The sequence below is a fragment of the Callorhinus ursinus genome, unplaced genomic scaffold (genome assembly GCF_003265705.2).
Source record: "Callorhinus ursinus isolate GAN/ISIS: 27379988/994484 unplaced genomic scaffold, GSC_fseal_2.0 scaffold143, whole genome shotgun sequence".
Taxonomy (NCBI): domain Eukaryota; kingdom Metazoa; phylum Chordata; class Mammalia; order Carnivora; family Otariidae; genus Callorhinus; species Callorhinus ursinus.
This window is the reverse complement of record NW_027397205.1, coordinates 211,396-235,425: the sequence shown is the minus strand read 5'-3', so window position 1 is coordinate 235,425 and position 24,030 is coordinate 211,396. Positions and strand designations below refer to the sequence as shown.

Genomic DNA, 24,030 nt, shown 5'->3' with positions numbered 1-24,030 from the left:
TCCTCCAATACTATTCTCTTTCAATATGGTGTTGGATATTCTTTGTCTTTTCCCTTTCCATATATAAACTCTAGAATCAGTGTGTCAATGTCTACAACTTACCTTGTTGGGATTTTGACTGGGATTGCTTTGAATCTACCGATAAAATTGGGAAGAACAGACATTTTGATAAATATTGAGTCTTCCTATCCATGAACATGGAACACCTCTCCATTTATTTAGCTCTTTCTTGAATTCTTTCATCAGAGTTTTGTAATTTTCCTCATATGGACCTTATACATATTTTCTTAGATTTTACACAAGTATTTCATTTTGAGGGGCAAGTGTAAATAGTATTGTGTTTTTAATTTCAAATTCCACTTGTTCATCATTGGTATACAAGAAAGCAATGGGCTTTTAATATTAACTTTGTATTCTGCAACTTTGCTATAATCACTTAGTTCCAGAGGTTTTGTGTGTGTGCGTGTGTGTGTGTGTCAACTTTTTCAGATTTTCTACACAGGCAATGATGTCACCTATGAAAAAAGACAGTTTTATTATTGCTTTTTTGTTCTAAATCCTTATCCCATTTATTTCCTTATCTTGTATTACTGCATTAACAAGGACTTCCAATACAATGCTGAAAAGTAATAATGAGGAGAGACATCTTTGCCTTGTTCCTGATCTTTGTAGGAAAGGTTCTGGTTTCTCACCACTATGTATGATGCTAGCTGTAGGCTTTTTGTAGATTTTCTTTATCAAGTTGAGAAGTTCCTCTCTTCTTAGTTTGAAAGTTTTTATAAAAAATGGATTTTTTTTTTTTTACCAAATGCTTTTTCTCTATCTATTGGTACGATCATGTGGTGTTTCCTTTTTAGCCTATTGATGTGATGGACTACACCAACTGATTTTTGAATACTGTACCAGCCCTTCATATCTGAGTAAAATCCCACTTGGTCATGGTATATAATTTTTTGTACACAGATCATGGTTTCCTTTTGTAATAAAGGGGAAAGTGTTTTAAAAAAAGTTAATCTGATTTTTCTAGGTGTATGCTTTGGATGGGAACCTGAGTTTATTTCCTTTAAATAGTTAATCCATTGTCACAATATGTTTAGGATATTTTATTCCATTCTCTCATTCAAAATGTTACATATATGGTCAATCTTCAACAAAGCAGGAAAGAATAGCCAATGGAAAAAAGTCTCTTCAACAAATGGTGTTGGGAAAACTGGACAGCAACATGCAAAAAAAAAATGAAACTGGACCACTTTCTTACAGCATACACAAAAATAAATACAAAATGAATGACAGACCTAAATGTGAGACAGAAACCATCAAAATTCTAGAGGAAAACACAGGCAGCAACCTCTTTGACATCAGGCATAGCAACTTCTTACTAGATAGGTCTCCTAAGGCAAGGGAAACAAAAGCAAAAATAAACTATTGGGACTTCAACAAGAGAAAAAGCTGCTGCACAGAGAAGGAAACAATCAACAAAACTAAAAGACAACCTTCAGAATGGGAAAAGGTATTTGCAAATGACATATCTGATAAAGGGTTAGTATCCAAAATATATAAAGAATTTATAAATCTCAACACTCAAAAAACAAATAATTCAGTTAAAAAATGGGTAGAAGACATGAATAGACATTTTTCCAAAGAAGACATACAGATGGCTAACAGAAACATGAAAAGAGGGGCGCCTGGGTGGCTCAGTCATTAAGTGTCTGCCTTCTGCTCAGGTCATGATCCCAGGGTCCTGGGATCAAGCCCTGCATCGGGCTCCCTGCTCCGCAGGAAGCCTGTTTCTCCCTCTCCCACTCCCCCTGCTTGTGTTCCCTCTCTCGCTGTCTCTCTGTCAAAAAATAAATAAAATCTTTAAAAAAAGATTTAATAAAATTAAAAAATTAACATGAAAAGATGCTCAACATCACATCATCAGGGAAATACAAATCCAAACTACAATTAGATATCACCTCACACCAGTCAGAAGGGCTAAAATTAACAAAACAGGAAACAACAGGTGTTGGCAAGGATGCAGAGAAAGGGGAATGCTCTTACACTGTGGTGGGAATGTAAACTGGTGCAGTGACTCTATAAAACAGTATGGAGGTTCCTCAGAAAGTTAAAAATAGAGCTACCCTATGACCCAGCAATTGCACTACTAGGTATTTACCTAAAGGATACAAAAAATACAGATTTGAAGGGGCCCATGCACTCCAACATTTATAGCAGCACTATGAACAATAGCCAAACTATGAAAAGAGCCCACATGTCCATCAACTGATGAATGGATAAAAAAAGATGTGGTGTATATATACAATGGAACGTTACTCAGCCAAAAAAAAAAAAAAAAAAGAATGAAATCTTGCCATTTACAATGACATGAAAGGAACTAGAGAGTATTATGCCAAGTGAAATAAGTCAGTCAGTGAAAGCCAAATACCATATGATTTCACTCATATGTGGAATTTAAGAAATAAAACTGATGAACATAGGGGAAGGCAAACCAGGAAATAGACTCTTAACTATAGCAAACAAATCAGGGTTACTGGAGGGGAGGGGAGTGGGTGGGGTGGGTTAAATATGTGATGGGTATTAAGGAGGGCATTTGTGATGAGCACTGGGTGTTGTATGTCAGTGATGAATCACTAAATTCTATACCTGAAACTAATATTACACTGTATGTTAACTAATTGGAATTTAAATAAAAGATTGAATAAAAATTAAAAAGAAAAGAAAATGTTACCTTTATTTGCTGTTTCTGCAATGAGCATGTATTTTCATGACATATATTTAAATTCTTTACTTTATTCCATATATTGGTAACAAGCTTTCTAACTGATAAATTAAGAATATCAGAGCCGGTGGACTTCTAAATGGAGTTGCTTTCTTTCTTCTGAAGGAATCAGATTTTTGTCCAAATATCCCATAATGAAATATTCCATGGCAAAGCTCCTAATACAGTAAATATATGGGCTGTTTTTCCATAGGTGGTAAGTTATGATACCAGTCTGCAAAGACAGCTTTAATCAAAATGGAAATGTGCTCATAGCTACTTTAATCAAGAAACTTTTGCTACAAAAATAATGTGTGCTTTCATATAGTCCATTCAAGTTTTGGCACAAATTCTTTTTTTTTTTTTTTCCATTTCAGACTGCACTTTGGGTTGCATCATTCAAGAATGATCATTCAAGAATGACAGCAAGATGGAGGAACAGGTTGACCCCAGATTCAGTCCCCCCTGCCAACAGAGAGACTAACTAGCAACTATCCAGAGACAAGACACTTCTGGATATTCCAGAATTTGGGGGTGAGGCTGAGGTATTTTCATGGACCACAAAAATGGAAAAAGCACATTAAAAGTGTTAGAGGAGCAGTTTCACTTTCGCTGCATTGCCTCTCCTCCAGGCCAGCAGAGTACCCTGAGAGGGTTCCCCCGAATGTATGGTTATTCCAGTGGGAAAAGGAGGGCTCGAGGTGGACGTCCAGCTTCCAAGCATTCTTGGATGATTTCCAGAATCATCCAAGTCTCAATTCAGTCTTACTTCACAGGGATCACTGAGGAAACCAGTGAGGCTAGACCACAGGGAATCTGCTAGAGAGGAAAAGTGGGTGAGGCTCATAGCAACCAGTGTGTGGATCATAGCAGACTGTTTTCATATTGACAGTGGCTCCCATGCTGAGAGCCCAGCCATCTACAGAATCAAGCCAGTGGACCCAAGTGGCCGGAGCTCAGTTGGCAGTTCTACCTGGTTTGAGTCTTCAGCCAACAGGCTTTCCCATAGGGTCCATCTTATGACTTTACCTGAAGAGGGTGGCAAGCCAGCAACCCTGTACAACTGCTGATCACAGCTTCCAGCCCTGCTCAACCAGGGAGCCTGGCTAAAGACCACAGGCAACTGTGGAGCCCATCCTATGGCACACTCAGGTAGGGAAATAAGCCCTGCCCAAATGTGGAGCATAGCCTCCAGCCTCTCCTGAGCTGGGAGCCCAGACAGCAATTCCAGGCAACCACAGAGCACAGTCCACAACCCCAAATATGCAAGGAGCCAAGCCAACATCCTTTTCTAATTGCAAATAAAACACATACAAATTAAACAAATAGCATAGCATAGCATAGCATCTGGCCCCTCTTGACAAAAGAGCCCAAACTATGATGTCATACAACCATGGAACAGTTTATGACCTCACCCAGGCTGAAAGTCAAGGCTACTTCCCTGCTAAACTGTTAGGTGGGGCCTCCAGCTTTGCCTAATCAGGAAGTATGGCCAGAGGTCCTGGGCAACTGTGGACCACATCCTTTGGCCCTGCTTGGGCAAGAAGCCAAGCAAGTAACTCTGTTCAACTGCAGAGAATAGCCTCTGCCTCCCCATTCTGATGAGGGAACCTCAATTCAAACTTGGGCATCCTCAGTGCTCAGCCTATAGCAGTACCTCAGCAGGTAGCACAACTAACAGCCCCATCTAACTGTGAAGCAGAGCTTGCAGCTTCACCCAACCATGATGCCTGGGTAGCAACCCTGCTCAGTCATGATGTCCAGCCAATGGCACTGCTCAGTTGGTGAACACAGAGTGCTGCCTCACCCAGATAAGGAGACTAACCACCAATTCTTCCCAATCACAAAGTATAGACTGTGGCCCCACCTGACTAGGGAGAACACAAAGAAACCTCACCCAACCTCAGGGCACAACCTACCGTCTCATTCAACTACAGAATATAGCTGGTGATTACACCAGACTAAGGGTCCTGGGCAGCTACCTAACACAACAGCAGAGCATAGCCAGTAGCATGCCCAATTGGAGAAACTACCCAATGGCTCTAGCCAACTACAAGGCAAAGCCTGCAGCTCTTCCTGATAGTAGAGCACAATCTGAAACCTGCTCTAATCATGAAGGCCAAAGCCCAGGCTCTGGGCGCACCTGACCATGGAACCTAGCTACCAGGCATGCCAAACCAGGGAGCCCTGACAGGATCCCTGTGTGAACATGGAGCCCAGTGAGCAGGCTCAACTGACCATGAAGCACAGCCACTGGCCACCATTCCACCAACTTCAGAGCATGGTAAATTAACCTATCCAACTAGAGGCCCTGATAGCAAGCCCTGTCTGCTCATGAAAACTACACATGATACAGTCAGAACCCCAAAATAGGCTGACTGACAGACATCTTCCCTGGCTAAATTGAATCTGTAAAGGCTAGAAGAGGAGAGTACTTCTTCAATTACACAGATACCAACATAAAGATAAAAGAATCATGAAGAATGAGGTAAACATGACACCACCGAAGGAAACAAATCCTCCAATAACTGATCCCAAAGAAATGGAGATCTAAAAACTGACAGACAAATAATTCAGAATAACTCTCTTAGAGAAGTTCAATGAACTAAAAGAGAACACAAATGGACAACTAAACAAAATTGGAAAAACAATATATGAAAAAGTTAAGAAATTCAAGAAAAATAGAAACCATTAAAAAAATCAAACAAATCCTATAGCTGAAGAATACAATGGCTGAATTGATAAAGAGCTTCAACAACAGACTTGACAGATCAGAAGAATTAATGAACTCTAAGACTTGTCATTTGAAATTATCCAGTCAGAGGAGCAAAAATAAAGAATGAAAAAGAGTGAAGAAAGCATATAGGACTTAAGGAACACCTTAAAGTGAAACAATATACCTGGGATTATGGGAATCCCAGAAGGAGAAGAGAAAGGGACATAAAATGTATTTAAAAAAATAATGGCCGGACACTTCCCAAACTTGGGGGGAGAAATGGACATCCAGACTCACGAGGCCCCAAATTACACAGGATGAACATGAAAAGGGGTACACCAAGACACATTCTAATTAACTGTCAAAAGTTAAAGACAAAGAATTTGAAAGCAGGAAGAGAAAAGTAGCTCATTACATACATTAGACCATAAAGCTATCTGGATTTTGCCACAAAAACCTTGCAGGCCAAGAGAGAATACAAAGAGATATTCAAAATACTGGAGGAAAAAAAATTCAAACAAGATACAATACTCAGCAAATCTGTCCTTCAGTCTGAGGTTGGGAGAGGTTTCTTTGTATTATCCCTAGTCAGGTGGGGCCACAGTCTATACTTCCATACTTCGGCTATTGTAAATAATGCAGGTATAAACGCAGGAGTGTGGGGCGCATGAATGGCTCAGTTCGTTAAGCATCTGACTCTTGGTTTCGGCTTAGGTCACGATTGCAGGGTCCTGAGACTGAGCCCCACGTCTGGCTCCACACTCAGTGCAGAGTTGGCTTGTCTCTCTCCCTCTGCTCCTCCCCCTGCTCTCTCTCTGGAATAAAATCTTTAAATAAAATAAAAATAGGGGCACATGTATCACTCTGGGGTATATTCTGGGGTAATTACCCAATAGTACAATTACTAGATCAGAGGGAGGTTCTATTTTTAGCTTTTTGAAGAACCTCCATATGTTTTCCACAATGTCTGCACCAGTGTGCATTCCCACCAACAACGCAAGAGGGTTCCTTTTTCTCCACATCCTCACCAATACCTGTTGTTTCTTGTGTTTTTAATTTTAGCCATTCTAACTGGTGTGAGGTGATATTTCATTGTAGTTTTGATTTGCATTTCTCTGATAATGAGTGATGTTGAGCATTTTTTTCATGTGTCTGTTGGCCATCTGGATGTCTTCTTTGCAGAAATATCTGTTCATGTTTTCTGCCCCTTTTTAAATTGGATTATTTGGGTTTTGGTTGTTAAGTTGTATAAATTAGTTATATATTTTGGATACTAACCCTTTATTGGATATGTTATTTGCCAATATCTTCTCCCATTCGGTAGGTTGCTCTTTTAGTTTTGTTGATTGTTTCCTTCATGTAGAGAAGCTTATTTCAATATAGTCCCAATAATTTATTTTTACTTTTATCTCCCTTGACTCAGGAGACAGCTAGAAAAATATTGCTATAGCTAATGTCAGAGGAATCATGCCTGAGCTCTCTTCCAGGATTGTAATGGTTTCTTGTCTCACATTTAGGTCTATTATCCATTTTGAGTTTATATTGAGTTTATATTTGTGTATGATGTAAGAAAGTGGTCCAATTTCATTCTTTTGTCTTTGTTGCTGTCCATTCTTCCCAACACAATTTGTTTAAAGAGACTTTTTTTCCCATTGCATATTCTTTCCTCCTTTGTCAAAGATTAACTGAGTATATAATTGTGGGTTTATTTCTGTGTTTTCTAGTCTGTTCCATTGATCTATGTGTCTATTTTTGTGCTAGCCATTTTGCTTTTATGAAAGAGCTACATTAGTATCTATTTTCACTAATGGAAAGAAATCTGAAGGGGACTTTCACTTTTATGAAAAAAATCTGTTACTTTACTAATGTAGGTCTTTTGTATATAAGTGAAGTGGCATAACATCAACTTTTGGACAGCAGGAGATGCCTGTATAAGACAAAATAAGCTTTAAGTTAAAAGTAGTCACAAGAGACGAATATAATCATTATATGAAGTGGTCGATTAATAGAGAAGATGTAACAGGTGTGTAAATATTTGTGCACCTAACATTGGAGCACCTAAATACATAAAGCAAATGCTAACAGAACTCAAAGGAGAAGCAATACACTAATAGTAGATGACATTAATACTGCACTCTTAATTATGAATATATCATCTAAACAGAAAATCAATAAGCAAAAAGCAGATTTGACAGCACTATAAGACAAAATGTGCCTAACAGACATATAAAGAACATTCTATTCAACAGCAGCAAAATACACAGTCTTTACAAGTGGACATGGAACATTCTCCAGAACAGATCATATGTTAGACTACAAAAGAAGTCTTAACAAATCCAAAATGATTGAAATTTTACCAACAGTCTTTTTTCTACAACAATGGCATGAAACTAGAAATCAACAGCAGAAGGGTAATCGGAAAATGCACAAACACATGGACATTAAACACACTCCTGAATAACAAATGAATCAAAGAAATCAAAAAAGAAATTAAAAAAACTTTGAATCAATGAAAATAGAAGCAGAATATACCAAAACTTATGGGATGCAACAGAAGTATTTCTAAGAGTAGGGTTTATAGCTATAAATGCCTATTTTAAGAAAAAAGTAAGATATCAAATAAACAACCTAACAGATCTCACAGAACTAGAAAAAGAAGAACGAATTAAGCCCAAAATTAGCTGAAAGAAGTAAATAATTAAAAAATTAAGCAGAAATATATGAAATGAAGAAAAGGAAAACAATAGAAAATATCAATAAGACTAAGAATTGGGTTTTTTTGAAGGATGAACAAAACTGACAAACCTCTGGCTAGACTAACCAAAAAAAAAAGAGAGTGGACTCAATAAATAAAAGTATAAGTGAAAGAAGAGACATTACAAGTGATACCACAGATAGACAAAGGACCATAAGAGATCACTATAAATAATTATAAGCCAAAAAATTGGGTGACTTAGAAGATATGCATAATTCCTACAAACATACAACTTACCAAGACTGAATCATGAAGAAATAGAACATCTGAACAAATCAATAATGAGTAAGGAGACTGAATCAGTAATCAAACACCTCTCAACAAAGGGAAGCCCAGTACCAGATGAATTCACAGGTAAATTTACAAAACGTTTAAGGAAGAATTAATGTCCCCCTCAAAAACTTGGGGAAGGGAACACTCCCAAGCTCATTTTATGAGGCTAGCATCAACTTCATACCAAAGCCAGAGAAGAACACTACAAGAAAATTACAGACCAATATCCCTGATGAATATACATGCAAATAGTCTCAACAAAATATTAGCAAATTGAATTCAACAGCACATCTAAAAAATCATACACCACAATCAAGTGGCATTTAACCCTGAGGTGAAAGGATGGTTTGCCATATGCAAATCAATGAGATACAGCACCTTAACAGAATGAAGGATAAAAATCATATAATTTCAGTAGATGAAGAAAACAACATTTGAAAAAATTCAACAGCTTTTCATGATAAACTATCAAGGAACTGGGTACAGTAAAGACCATATATAAGTAGCACATAGCTAACATTATACAAAATGGTGTAAAACTGAAAACTTTTCCTCTAGAATCAGGAGTAAGACAAGGGTGCCCACTTTCACTAGTCCTATTCAACAAAGCACTGCAAGTCCCAACCAGAGAAAATAGGCAACAAAGGTATCCATAAAAAATCCTCAACAAAATATTAGGAAACCACATTTACCATTACATTAAAAGGAACATCCACTGGGGCACCTGGGTGACTCAGTCGGTTAAGCATCTGACTCTTGATATTGGCTCTGCTCATGATCTCAGGATCATGAGATTGAGCCCCGCATCAGGCTCCATGCTGGGTGTAAAGCCTGCTTGGGATTCTCTCTCTCCCTCTGCCACTCCCCCATCCCATTCATGCTCTCTCTATCGCTCTCTCTCTCTCTCAAAATAAATAAATAAATAAATAAATAAATAAATAAATAAATAAATAAAAGCATCACTCACCACAACCAAGTGGGATTTATTCTGGGGATGCAAGGTTGGATCAATATTTGCAAATCAATGTGATACACCATATTAAAAAAGAAGAATAAAAATCATATGATCATTCCAATAGATGCAGAAAAAGCATTTCACAAAATTCAACATCCATTCTTGATAAAAACTCTCAACAAACTGGATTTAGAAGGGACATATCTCAAGATAATAAAGACCATATATGACAGACCCACAGCTAACATCATACTCAATGGTGAAAAACTAAGTAAGGGCTTTCCCTCTAACACCAGGTAACAAGACAAGGATGTGCACCTTCACCACTTTAATTCAACATAGTACTGAAAATACTAGCCACAGCAAGCACAAAAGAAAAAGAAATAACAGGTGTCTAAATTGGTAAAGAGGAAATAAAACTGTCACTATTTGCAGATGACATGATACTATACATGGAAAGCTCTAAAGACTCCACCAAAAAAACTATTAGAAGTAATAAATGAATTCAGTAAAGTCATAGGTTACAAAGTTAATACACACATAATGGCTGCATTTCTATATACTAATAACAAAGCAGCAGAAAGAGAAATTAAGAAAACAATTCCATTTACAATTGCACCAAAAAAATAATAAAATGAAATACTTAGGAATAAACTTAACCAGGAAAGTGAAAGACCTGTATTCTGAAAACAGTAAAATACTGATGAAAGAAATTAAAGATGGCACAAACAAATGGAAAATTATTCCATGCTCATGGATTGGAATAATTAATATTGTTAAAATGTCTATACTAACCAAAGCAATCTGCAGATTCAGTGCAATCCCTATCAAAATACCAACTGCATTTTTCACAGAACTAGAACAAATAACACTAAAATTTGTATGGAACCATATAAGACTCCAAATACCCAAGGCAATCTTAAGAAAGATGAACAAAACTGGAGGTATCACAATCACAGATTTCAAGATATACTACAAAGCTGTAGTAATCAAAATAGTATGGTACTGGCACAAAAACAGACACATAAATCGATGGAACACAATAGAGAGCCCAGAAATAAACTCATGCTTATATGGTCAAATAATCTATAACAAAAAGAGGCAAAAATATACAATGGGGAAAAGACAGTTTCTGTAATAAATGGTTCTGGAAAAACTGGTAAGCTACAAGCAAATAAATGAAACTGGACCACTTTCTTACACCATTCACAAAAATAACCTCAAAATAGATTAAAGACCTAATATGAGATTTAAAACATAAAACTCCTAAAAGAAAACAGGCAGTAATTCCTTTGATAATAGCCTTACCAGCATTTTTTCAAGATCTGTCTCCTCAAGCAAGGGAAAAAAGAGTAAAAATAAACTACTGGGATAACCAAGCTAAAAAGCTTTTGCACGGTGAAGGAAACCATCAATAAAACAAAAGCACAACTTACTGAATGGGAGAAGATATTTACAAATGTTATATCCAATAAGGGGTTAATATCCAAAATATATAAAGAACTTCTACAATTCAACACCAAAACACCAAATAATCCAATTAAAAAAATGAGCAGAGGACCTGAATACACATTTTCCAAAGAAGACATGCATATGGCAAACAGACATATGAAAAGATGTTTACCATCACTAATCATGAGAGAAAAGCAAATCAAAACCACAATGAGATATCACCTTACACCTGTCAAAATGAGTAGAATCAAATAGATAAGAAATAACAAATGCTGGTGAAGATGTGGAGAAAAAGGAACCCTTGTTCACTGTTGGTGGGATGTAAATTGGTGCAGCCACTGTTGAAAACAGTTATGGAGGTTCCTCATGAAATTAAAAATAGAACTACCATATGATCCAGTAATTCCACTACTGGGCATTTCCCCAAAGAAAACAAAAACACTAACTTGAAAAGATATATGCACCCCTATGTTTATTGAAGCATTATTTACAATAGCCAAGATATGGAAGCAACCCAAGCATCCATCAGTAGATAAATGGATAAACACACACACACACACACACACACACACACACACACACACACACACAAATGGAATACTACTCAGCCATAAAAAATGAGATCTTGACATTTGCAACAACACGGATGGACCTACCTGGTATTATGCTAAGTATAGTAAGTCAGACAAAGACAAATAGCATATGACTTTGCTTATATATGGAATCTAAAAATGAATGAATAAACAAACAAAAAGCAGAAACAGACCCATAAGTACAAATTGATGGTTGCCAGAGGGGAAGGGGGAAATGGGTAAACGGGAGTTTGAGGTACAGGCTTCCAGTTGTGGACTGAATAAGTCACAAGGATAAAATGTACAGGATAGGAAATATGGTCAATCGTATTGTAATAGCTTTGTATGGTGATAAATGGTAGCTGTACTTGTGAGCATAGCATAACATATAGAGGTGTTGAATCATTATGTTGTACACCTGAAACTAATGTAAGTAACACTGTGTGTCAATTTAAAAAAAAGAAAAGGCATCTAAATTGAAAAGGAATAAGTACAATTATCTGTGTTTGCACATAAAATAACCTTATATTTAAGAAATCCTGGGGTGCCTGGGTGGCTCTCTCGGTTAAGCATCCAACTCTTGATCTCAGCTCAGGTCTTGATCTTAGGGTTGTGAGTTTGGGCCCCAGCATGGAGACTACTTAGAAAAAATAAAAATAAAAATAAAAATATCCTAAAGACTCAACCAAAAGCTGTTGGAAAAATTCAGTAGTTTTAGAATATACAATCAACACTGAAAAATCAGTTGTGCTTCTATATACAACAACAAACTATCTGAAAAAGAAATAAAGAAAACAATCTAAAATTACAATAGCATCAATAACAATAAAATACTTAGGGATAAATTTCAGGAGGTGAAAGATCTGTACACTGAAGACTAGAAGATATTGATAAGAGAAATTAATGAAGAAACAAACAGAAAAATGTTATCTTCATTGATCAGAATAATTAGTATTATTAAAATGTTAATACTACCCAAAGTGATCTATAGATTAAAAATAATCCCTATCAAAGTTCCACTGGAATTTTAACAGATATAGAAAAAAAAATCCTAAAATTTGTGTGAAACCACAGACGACTTCACATAGCCCAAGCAATCTTGAGAAAGAAGAACAAAACTGGAGACATCACACTTCTTGATTTCAAACTTTATTACAAAGATTATATAATCAAAACACTAAGGTACTAGCATAAAATCATACAGATAGAAAAATGGAACAGAACTGAGAGCCCAGAAATAATCTCACAAATACATGGTAAACTAATATTTGACAAGAGTGCCAAGAATACTCAATGGTGAAACGACATTCTCTTCAATTAACTGTGCTGGGAAAACTGGATATTCCCATGCAAATGAATGAAGGTTGACCCCTATCTTACATCATTCATAAAAATTGACTCAAAATGGATTAAAGACTTAAATGTCATACCTAATACTTCCACCTAGAAGAAAACAGAGGGGAAAGAACTCCTTGACATTGGTCTTCGCAACTTTTTTTTTTTTTTATATGATGCTGAAGTCACAAGGAACAAAAACAAAAATAAACAAGTAGGACTACATCAAACTAAAAAGCTTCTGCACAGCAAAATAAATGATCAACAAAATGAAAAGGCAACCTACAGAATGGGAGAAAATATTTGCAAGCCATATATCTGAAAAGAGTTTAATATCAAAAATATATAAGGAAATCATAAACTGAATAGTAATCATCATCATCATCAATCTGATTTTAAAATGGGCAAAGGACCTGAATAGACTGTTTTCCTCAGAAGATATACAAATGGCTATCAGGTCCTTGAAAAGATGCTCAACATCACTAATCAGGGAAACACAAATCAAAACCACAATGAGATCTCACTTCACACCTGTTAGAATGGCTATTATCAAAAAGCAAGAGATAACACCTGTTGCCAAGAATGTGAAGAAAAGGAAACTCCTCTGCACTGTTGGTGGGAATGTAAATTGGAACAGTCACTATGGAAAACTGTGTGGAGGCTTTTCAAAAAATTAAAAATAGAACTACCATACGACCCAACAATCCAACTTCTGGGTATATATTCTAAGGAAATGAAATCACTATCTCAAAAAGATACCTGCACCCCCATGTTCCTTTGTAGTGTTGTTCACAATAGCCAAGACATGGAAACTACACAATAGCCAAGACTTGGAGACTACCTAATTATGCACCAATGGATAAATGAATAAAGAAAATGTTATACATATAAAATGGAATATTATTCAGCCATGAGAAAGAAAGAAATCCTGCCATTTGAGACTACATGGACAGACCTTGAGGGCATTATGCTAAGTGAAATAAATCAGAGAAAGACAAATACCATATATTCTCACTTATATATGGAATCTAAAAAAAGTCAAACTCATAGAAACAGAAAATAGACAGGTGGTTGCCAGGTAGGTGGGAGAAATGGGGAGATGGAGTTCAAAGGGTAAAAGCTTGCAGTTATGAGTTAGTCCTGGGTATCTAATGTACAGCCTGATGACTGGAGTGAACAATACCGTATGATAAATTGAAATTTGCTAAAAGAGTAGATCTTAAATGCTCTTAACACACACACATGCACGATAACTACGGGAGGTGATGGATGTTAACTAATCTATTTGTGCTAATCACTTCACAATATATATGTATATAATCACATTGTACACCTTAAACTTGCACAATGTTGTCAATTATATCTCAATAAATGTGGAAAAAATTTTGAAAAATTTAAAATAAAAGTAATCTTACCTTCCAACCTTACAACAAACTTTTACACATTTAAATGTATATGAAAAGTATTTACTTTTAAATTCAATTTAATTGACCTTCTGATTTTGATTTTAATTTCCTATAGGTGCACATACAGTAAGAGAATCCAATGGATAATATTATTTTATTTCCTTTGATGTTGCTATTTCCCTGTACAAATTAGTAAACTGACATTCTGGATTCTATATAAGCCTTGTAATTTTGTTAATTATGAGCTCACCCTATATAAATGGATGCTACTTTTTTTTTTGTATGAGGAAATTCAGCTTCTGAGCTGGTATGGTTGAGGTACAGGTATTGCGGATTCTTTAAAATGTCATCTAGGTAATGAGCACCATCATGAAAGTCTTCATAAAAGACAACGAGCTGGCTTTGGCAACACAGGGACATATTCTTTGACCTGGCCAATACACTTTCCATTTTGAAATTCTAAGAGTTTCAAAGGACTTATATGAGAATTTCAGTACCTCTCGGCCCCAATCAATATAATGCTATTATATTAAAGATAAGATAAAATGAGTTAAAAAAAAGAAGAAGATAGCAGGAAGGGAAGAATGAAAGGGGGGAATCGGAGGGGGAGACGAACCATGAGAGACTATGGACTCTGAGAAACAAACTGAGGGTTCTAGAGGGGAGGGGGGTGGGGGGATGGGTTAGCCTGGTGATGGGTATTAAAGAGGGCACGTACTGCATGGAGCACTGGGTGTTGTACGCAAACAATGAATCATGGAACACTACATCAAAAATTAATGATGTAATGTATGGTGATTAACATAATGATAAAAAAGATAAGATAAAATGATAAAATTAACTGGAGAGTCTGATCACATATGTGAATTGTGGATATGACATTTTAGATAACCCACAATGCTTATTATAAACTGCAATAAGCAATCCTGTATATTTCTAACACCAGACAGTATTTACCTCAGAAACATATATAAAACCAATTCTATACACTACAAAGGAGACATTAGAAATTGTTGGAGTAGGGGCAGATTATTTAATGAATGGTACTGGTATTATGTGGAAAGGATCCATTTTCCTCTACAAAACACAAGCCCCAATTCATTCTAGATAAATGACTGTTTCTTTCTCTTCATCCATTCATTCCTTTTAAAATATTTAAGATACCTAATTTTCCTGTAATTTGCTCATGTGTATTGGGGTCTAACTTTGTTTTCCCAAATGCCTAGGTAATTATTCTAACACCATTCACCAATGTGTAGAAGAGTTAATATAACAGACCTGAATTTGCTAGCCTTAGAAAGGTCTGCTTGCACAGTTGGCCCTTGGTGGGATTCTGGTAATTTATTAGCCAGAAGGATAAAGAAAACAAAAGGGAAGACCCAATTGCTAACATTAGGAATGAGAGAGGAGATATCACTAGATAGTCTACAAGTATCAAAAGGATAATAAGAAGTTGATTGACAAGGCTGTAGCGAAACAGGCACTCTCATCCATTGCTGGTGGGTGTGAAAATGTGTAATACCCCTTTAGAGGGATATTTGAGAATAGCTAATAAAACTACACTGCACATGCATATCATCCATCCCCACTTCTAGGATCCACCATCCCCACTACCCCCCACTACCTTCCCCAAGGTAGGAATCTACCCTGAAGATAGACCTCTAACCATACAAAAATACATTTGCATGAGGTTATCTGTCCAGCATTAATAATAACAGGAAAATATTGGAAATAAATGTCCACATATAGAGTGATTGAACAAATTATGGTAGTGACACAAGGGAGTATTATTCAGCTGGAAAAAAATGAGAAAGATCTCTATGTACTGACTGGCTTCAAGTCTGTAAAATATACAAATAAATAGATTAATGGTATTAGTAAAATTTATTTTTCCTAAATATATTTTCCTTAAAAAACCCTCTGGCATACTGTGGCTATTTCACAGTTCTGGGCTCTGACCAAAGGGGCTTAACACAAATAAGGCAGTACCACAAAGGATCACTGTAAATCACCAAGTCTAAAGCTTTGGACAGAAAACAAAAACAAGGAAAAGAGCTAAGGTCCACAGAGGGGAACCTGTGAGACCATCCATAAACCGGTTTCTGCAGATGGTTCCTAGAAAGACCTTCCTTTAAGGCTCAAGACTGAAAAGGGAGGGACCTCAGATACAGCAGGTAGAGCAGTGACCCTTGTATCCTTATAAGGGAAGGAGTTGTCAGGGGGGTACAATGGGGCTAGGCTCTTTCAGAACCTCATATCCAGGGCAGACCCCCAGAATGATGCTGCCTGGGATGAGATCCAGGGATCCTCTTGGGAGTTGAGAAGCTTGCTGTTATACCAATGAGAAATCCTATGTGAAGGGCCCAAAGCATCTAGGTTCCTTTCTCTTAAGTGTGTTGCCTCTCACCTTCCCTAGAGCTGGCGGGATTGAGATTAATTCGTCTCTTGCATCTCCAGGCCGCTGGAGCCTTGGAGTAAGTCACTCTTGTTGCCCCCTCATCCCCCACCCAAGGGGCGAGTTGGGGTGGGGGATGAGGGGGCAACAAGAGTGACTTACTCTTGAATTTGAATGACAGACAGCAAAGAGTGAGTGCCAACTAGGTGAGAGGAAGGGAGCGGTAATGTCGGTCACAGATCCTATCAGTTCCCATCCCTGGCTTTTCAGAAAAAACGCCACTGGTGTGCAGAAATTGTCACTTCACCGTTTCCCCTCTCTGGGCCCCCGAAGCCAACTCCCTCCGTGTGTCCCCCTCCCACACCCACAAACAGAGCCACTCAGAGCGGGGCGGGGAGGCTGGGAGTGGGGGAGGGGTGTTCAGAAGGCAGGAGAGAGCAGAGAGCAGGAGAGTCCGAGGCACTCCCTGCACCCGCACCTAGTCTCAGCCACCACCTCCCACCGATGCCATTTCCCGGCCCCGCACCCACCTCCTCCAACAGCAACCGCTGCTTCTCTCACGTCTTCCTCCCGCAGGATGACTTCCTGCCTCTTGAGCTCCTGGGCAAAAGACTGACCCCGGCTAAGACTCTGGCAACAGGCCGAGGGGCTGTGCCCTCTACCAACAAACGCTGTAATCCTGATCGCCCAAGAAATTCGTTTCCAGGTTAGTGCAGCATGGAGAGACACCCACCCACCCACCCGCCCACCACAACGTCCTACCACTCCTCCCACGGCAGTCTGTCACTCGTCAAGTGTGCGTCCTTCCTGCCCCCTTTCCGTGCTGCACACCTCTGTGTTTGCCCAAGTGAGAGCGTGGTCACGTGAGCCACCACCAGCCTCACGTGACCGCGCAGTCAGCTTGCCTGCCGCAGCCCTGCCGCAGGGATGGTAGAATCTTCTGTCCCTGAGGTTGAGACGCTTGCTAGAAGAATCTGAAGCTCCTGTCCTGGTGAAGATAGAGCTGAAGGAAAGCTGGATATGGAGCCAGAGCTTCCAGCCCTCGTGCTAGACCTGGGCCTTGCTCTGTTAGGACACGGGGCTGGTGAGGAATACTCGATGAGGAGTTTGGAGACGAACTGATTTTTATTATTCTGTATGATACTCGGGCGACATATTAAAACACACACACACACACACACACACACACACACACACACACACACACACACACACACACAGTCTACCTTGAAAAATATTGATGAGCAAAACAAGCATTCAAACTCCAGTGTCCACTACCAGGACGATCCCTGTTAATGCTTGTGGTTTGTGAAGGCAGGCAAAACTGCCACTTTGCCCTACTTCCATAAACCTTGAATACCAGAATTGGGTAGGAAAAGAACAAAACACCGCATTCTCAGACAAGCAAAAAATAAATAAATAACAGCGTCACCATGTCTGTTTATTTTCCTGAAAATAATAAAATTTTGTATATTTCCTTAACCTGCACTCCCCTTCATCCCCTACCCCCCACTCAAAACAACTGTATGCCTGACTTTCACTCCTGTCTGAATATATATTACCTTTTTGAATGTGAAAAATCTGTAGTATGATTCAGGAACTTTTTGGAAATTTTAAAATTTATTCCCTTTAACTTATGTATTTTTATTTGGCAAGCTAGTTTTTTTTTAAATTGTAGTCTCTTACAATTATCTATTCCCTTGGTATGTTTTATATCATTACAGATCTTTCCATAATCAAATATAAGCTTGCATAAATTTGGTCCACTCACACACATTTATTTTTATAATGGAGTTATACTTTCCATGTATGATACCAGTCTTTTCTATTTCACCAAATAAACCACCAGAGCCACCACCCTGAAGAAATAGTTTTCCTCAGTTAATTTTGTCTACTTTCCCGTCTTAATCTTTTAACATTTAGGCAGTATCAAAGAAACACCTATACTTTGAGCTGCAAAATGCAACTTCTCAGCTCTTCAAAACTTACCTCATCCTCTATATCCCTTAACCACTCCAGGCTGACTGGATAACTCACTCCCATGGAAAACACCTTTTCCAACTCCATGCTTTTCTTCACACCACCCAAACTTTTTCAAATATTCCAGAGCCCCACTTAATTGGGTCCTTTTTCTCTGAGGCATGCCCTGAGTAGCAGCCCATGGTAACCCTTGCATTTAAAGTTATTAGAACAAGCTTTTTCAAGGAGCATATTATTTATGCATTAATTACCTGCATGCGTTCCTGTGTTATCTTTGCATCTATATTTTAAGTTCAAGGAGAAGGGTGACTTCTGACAACTTTAACACAACTTTATTGAAAACACAAACAAGACTCAAATAGACCTCAGTACACTAGAACAACAATCAGAAGGGTAGCTGGCTTACTTTTGATGGTTCAGTTCACTTTAACTTAAATACTAAGTGTCACAATCTGGACAAAAACACAAATATCAACAAATGTGCTTTCAGTTCTAATATTCATTTGGCATCAGAAGAATCAGCTCATACACAGTTGGGCAAAGTCAGTGTTGGCAATAAAGATACACATTACAACACAGAATCAACTATGTAATTCAAAACATTATTCAAGGAATTGTTAACTTAGGAACATAAGGACAAAGGCAAGTTATTAATCATACTAATTTTCTCGGTCTGCCTCAGGGTCCTTTTGACCATCTGTTTTGCCTTGCAGTTCCTTAGCAAATTCCTCAACTTCATGGAATGCAGAAATAAGTGACTCAAGACTGAAATCATCATCAGTGAACAACACTGACTCCTTTTTTATATTGTTACCAATATTCTCAAAAATTGCTAGAACAACTTGAATATTGTCATTTGTCTCTTTCCTGCTAAAAAGGCTCATAAATTCTGACACTGCTTCAGCACTGAGTAGTTCTTTTGTCATGACAGGATTTTCAGACAAATTCATTAGCATTTTCAGAACATGAAACCTTGTTTTGGTATTGCCCATGGCTAACAAGGAGAGAAATCCAGACATATACTTGGCAACCAGTGTGTGGTAGTCAGTAGTTGTAGTGAGATGTCTAACCATCCTTATTCCAGATAGCTGTTCAGGGGAATCTAAGCTGTAAGCAAGGGTTTCTTCACACACTTGACATACATATGTCTGAATCATGTTTAGATTTGGATAAGGTGGAGCCAGGAGAATCATATTTTCCAAAAAACTTGTCCTAACCCGGGAGGAAGGATAATTGAGCAAGGTTTCAATAAGTGAGACAACACCTGAATCCCGAATGAAATCTCGGGTAAATTGAGAAGCACTTCTCATACCCATTGCAATTTTAGATATTTCATGAATAAAAGGATCTCGGATTTTGTCCATTAATAAAAGGAGTTCTTCAAACTCTTCAGAACCAATTTTAAGCTCACATTGTATGCAGCTGCAGGACCAACTCTCAGGCTCTGCACTCTCTCGGGTTCTAAGATGCTCCCGAATTTCCCTGACTGACCTGTAGGATGGATCATACTGAAATGGGAACTCAGGTTCAGGCTGATCAGGCTGAAACAAAGATTCCTGCTCTTCCCCTTCTGAGTTAAGGTCCATGTGCTTGGGCTTTCCTCCAAACATTTCAGAGAACAGAGATGCTGCCTCTTTTGGAAATCTAAAGGGGATTGGAGATGGGAAGCCAACCCTACCCCATGGACCAGGCTTGAATTGAATAGTGACCTCTTCCCAGCTCTGGGGCCTGCGTGAGGCATCAGGCTCCTGCTCAAATGAGCACTCAGACCCGCGAATGGCCCTGAACACAGGTCTAGGACTGGATTCAAAATGGGCCTCATCTCCTGCCCAGAACCAGGACCCCACTATGGCCTCATCCTCCTCAGCTACTGTCCTGGTCTCACAGTTGGTCCCATACCCAGTCCCGTTATTGGCCTCATCTTTAGCACCAAACCAGGGCCCAACAACTGTCCCTTCCTCACTTTCTGGCCTGGACTCACAGGTAACAACAGTTCCAGTCTCATTCATGTCCTTCTCCCCAGACCAGAACCAGGGCTCAACAATGATCTCTTCATCATCCTCTGGCTTGGATGCACAGCTTTTCTCTGCTTCTACACTGACTTCTTTTGCAGCACAGAACCAGGATCCAAAAATGATTTCTTCTTCTGTGCTTGATCTGCTCTCTTCTACTGCCTGAGGCCCAGTCTCTATGCTGTATTCTTCTTCAGCCCAAAACCAGGACCCAACAATGATTTCCTCTTCCTCAGTCACTGGCATGGACTCGAAACTGGCTCCTGCCTCCAAGCTGGCCTCTTCTTCTGCCCAGAACCAAGACCCAACAGTGGCTTCCTCCTCTTCAGCCTCTGGACTGGATTTGTTGTAAAAGCCAGCCTCCTTCCTAATGATCTCTTCCCTGGCCCAGAACCAAGCCCCAACAATAGCTTCCTCCTCGGCTGCCAGCCTGTCCTCTTCTCTAGCCTCAGCTGCTGTCTTGAGCCTGTCCTCTTCTCCAGTCCAGAACCAAGAACCAAGAATGTCCTCTTCCTCAGCATCTGGCCTGGATTCCTCTCTGTCTGTAGCCTCCCTAATGGTTTCATCTTTCCAGAACCAGGATGTGATCATGGTCTCCTCCTCCACCAGCGGCTTGGCCTCTTCTCCAGTCCCATCATCTATACTGACCTCTTCTGTAGCCCATAACCAGGGCCCTATAATGGTCTCTGGGCTTGCATACTTTCTGGACCAGAATGACGACTCAACAGTGTCCTGTTCCTCCTCTGGCCTAGACTTCCAGCTGCCTCCATTGGCAGTATACATGCAGGGATTGTCTTCATCCCAGAAGCAAGAATCATTATTGATCTCATCATCCCCTGTCATAAATTTGCATCTGGCACCAGCTCCATACTTCATACTGACTTCTTCTGTGGTCCCAAACCAAGATGATAGAATAACCTCTTCCTTGTCCTTCAGGCTAGACTTGTTGCTGACCTCAGTCCCCACACAAGCTTCTACTCCATCCCAGAACCATGACCCAAAAATGGGCTCCTCCTCAGCTCCTGGCATGGTGTCACAGCTGACTTTAACCCCAGAATCATTCTGGGCCTGGTTTCCAGCCCAAAACCAGGACCCGAATATTGTCTCTTCTTCATCTTCTGGACTGGTGTCTTCTCCAAACTCATCCTCTGTATTGACCTCTTTTCTATCCCAGAACCAGGGACCAATGACCTCTTCTTCCTCAGACCTTGGCCTCGATGCACAGCTGGCTCTAACATCAGCTTCTGCACTGGCCTCATCACAGACCCAAAACCAGGGCCCAAAAATGGTCTCTTCCTCAGCCTCTAGGCTGGTTTCTTCACTAGCCCAGAAGCAGGAACCAGCAATGACCTTTTCTTTATCATATGCTACCATAGATTTAGAGGTAGCTTCAGCCCCAGTTTCCATACTGGTCTTTTCCCCAGACCCAAGCACGGAATTACCAATAGACTCTTCCTCAGTCCTTGGTCTGGATTTACTGCTGGCATCAGTCCTCATACTGGCTTCTTCTTCAGTCCAGAACCAACTGCCAACAATGGACTCATCCTCCACTTGAGAACTGTACTTGACACTGGCCCCACCAACTACACTGGACTCTTCTGTAGCCCAGAACCAGTTCCCAATGAGAAACTCCTCCTCGGACTTGGCTCCTTGCTTGGCCCTGACTCTGGCCTTAGTTTTCACTTTTTCCTTTGCCATTATTCTGGTCCTGGCCTCTTTCTTGGACTTGGGCCTTGGCAAGTTATTAGCCTTTTCTCCAGGCCAGAACCAGGACTCTTTTTTGACTACATCTATAGATCCAGACACAAAATCAATGGAAGCTTCTTGCTTGGCCCTGTGCCTGGCACTGACATTGGCCCCCTTCCTGGCTCTGGGTTTGGACCTGGATTTGGCCTCCTCTCTAGCCCAGAACCAGGACTTCACATTGCCTTCACATTCAGATCCAGAACTGGACTCAGAAACTTCTTTCTTGGACCTAAACCTGGACCTGTTATTGGTCTCTTCCTTGGGCCTGGACCAGATATTAGTCTTTTCTCTGGCCCAGAGCCAGGATGTCTTAATAGATTCATCCTCAGAGCCAGAACTAGACAAAATGTAAAACTCCCGATTGATGTTGGGCCTAGACATGGCCTCTTCTCTGGCTATGTGCCTGGATCTGGCACTGGCCTTTACCCTGCCTCTAGGATGAAACTTTGTACTGACCTCTTCTCCACTCCAGAACCAGGAACTCAGAGAGGATCTGTCCACCCATCTGAAATCACACTTCTGAGGGATCTCTTGTTTGGACGTAGGCCTGGGGCACCACCAGGACCCCACATTGGTCTTCTCCTCTGACCCAAACAAAGGCTGTTTTCCTGATTGGAATTTGACCCTGGTGCCAGAAAAGGCCTCAGTGTCCTGACTGATCAGTTCCCTATCCATAGATAAGATCTTAGATTTAGCAGCTGACCCAGACTCAGTACTAACCAGTGGCCAGGCTATGGTATTGGTCTGGGACACTCCCTCTGTCTTCAACATTGTTTTACCATCAAACTCAGTCTGGGCCCATGAATGGGCTTTATCTGTGGGCCTTGACCCAGGGATTGCTTTGGCCTCATTCTTAGGATGCACCACACCTACTGCCATGGGTTCAGCTTTGGGCCTTGTACCACCTACTACCATGGCATCAGATTTAGGCCTTGCCCCAGGCATTACCTGTGCCTGGGTCCTAACCTTGGGTCTGACCACCAACAGGATTTCATTCTCTTTTTCAGCCCCACCCCCAACCTCTTCTCCAGCCTTCTTCTCAGGCTTTGCCTGGGCAGCAGGTTCAATCTCAGCCCCAGTCATGGTACAAGTTACAGAGGAAGCCCAGTTAAGTAACCCCACCCCAGTCTCAGCCTCTACCACAGATCTCTCAATTTTGTATCTTCACACTTTGATCTTTCAGTGATTCAGGTGGTAGAGCTGGAAACAAATGTTAAGAGTCAATCACTAGTCCATCAGTCAATCAAGCTCCTTCCGAAGCCTAGCCTCGGTCAGTATCACAAAGTGCAGAAGAGGCCCAACCAAGCTGGGGGACGATGGATGTTCCTGGGTGGGTGCAGACCTGTTGAGGGTGGTGGTCAGCAGCAATTCCAACACCACCAGAGCTGCCAATGGAGGTGGATCTAAGGAAAGAGAATGACATGGGGCTTTGAATCTCTTCTAATTGTGTTGCTCCAGGCAGAGATTCACACAGAGACTGGATTTTGAATGTTTACTGGGACAGTTGGACTAGTTAGAAAGTCTTCTGTCACCCTCATTTCACCCATGTTTTACCCCAGAATTTGCCACGTTACTTTGTCTGATACAAAACAGGTATGAAACTGGTAAGTGTTGGCAATGGGAGAGGTTTAGGAGCCCCAGAGTACCATAATCACTCTTGGGCCAGTGTTGA

General features: G+C 39.8%; 2 protein-coding genes across 8 annotated transcripts in view; both read right to left on the bottom strand.

Moving 5' to 3' along the window:
- Positions 1 to 24,030, bottom strand: part of GPRASP3 (G protein-coupled receptor associated sorting protein family member 3) — an 84,174-nt gene that overhangs the window by 58,306 nt on the left and 1,838 nt on the right. The window lies entirely within an intron of this gene.
- GPRASP1 (G protein-coupled receptor associated sorting protein 1) overlaps positions 19,085 to 24,030 on the bottom strand; it is a 37,358-nt gene continuing 32,412 nt past the window's right edge. For all 4 annotated transcript variants that reach the window (XM_025855347.2, XM_073890368.1, XM_073890367.1 and 1 more), the window contains one exon: positions 19,085 to 23,761. In XM_025855347.2, coding sequence (XP_025711132.1) covers positions 19,260 to 23,441 — 4,182 coding nt within the window. In that variant the 5' untranslated portion in view covers positions 23,442 to 23,761 and the 3' untranslated portion in view covers positions 19,085 to 19,259. The remainder of the gene's footprint in view (positions 23,762 to 24,030) is intronic.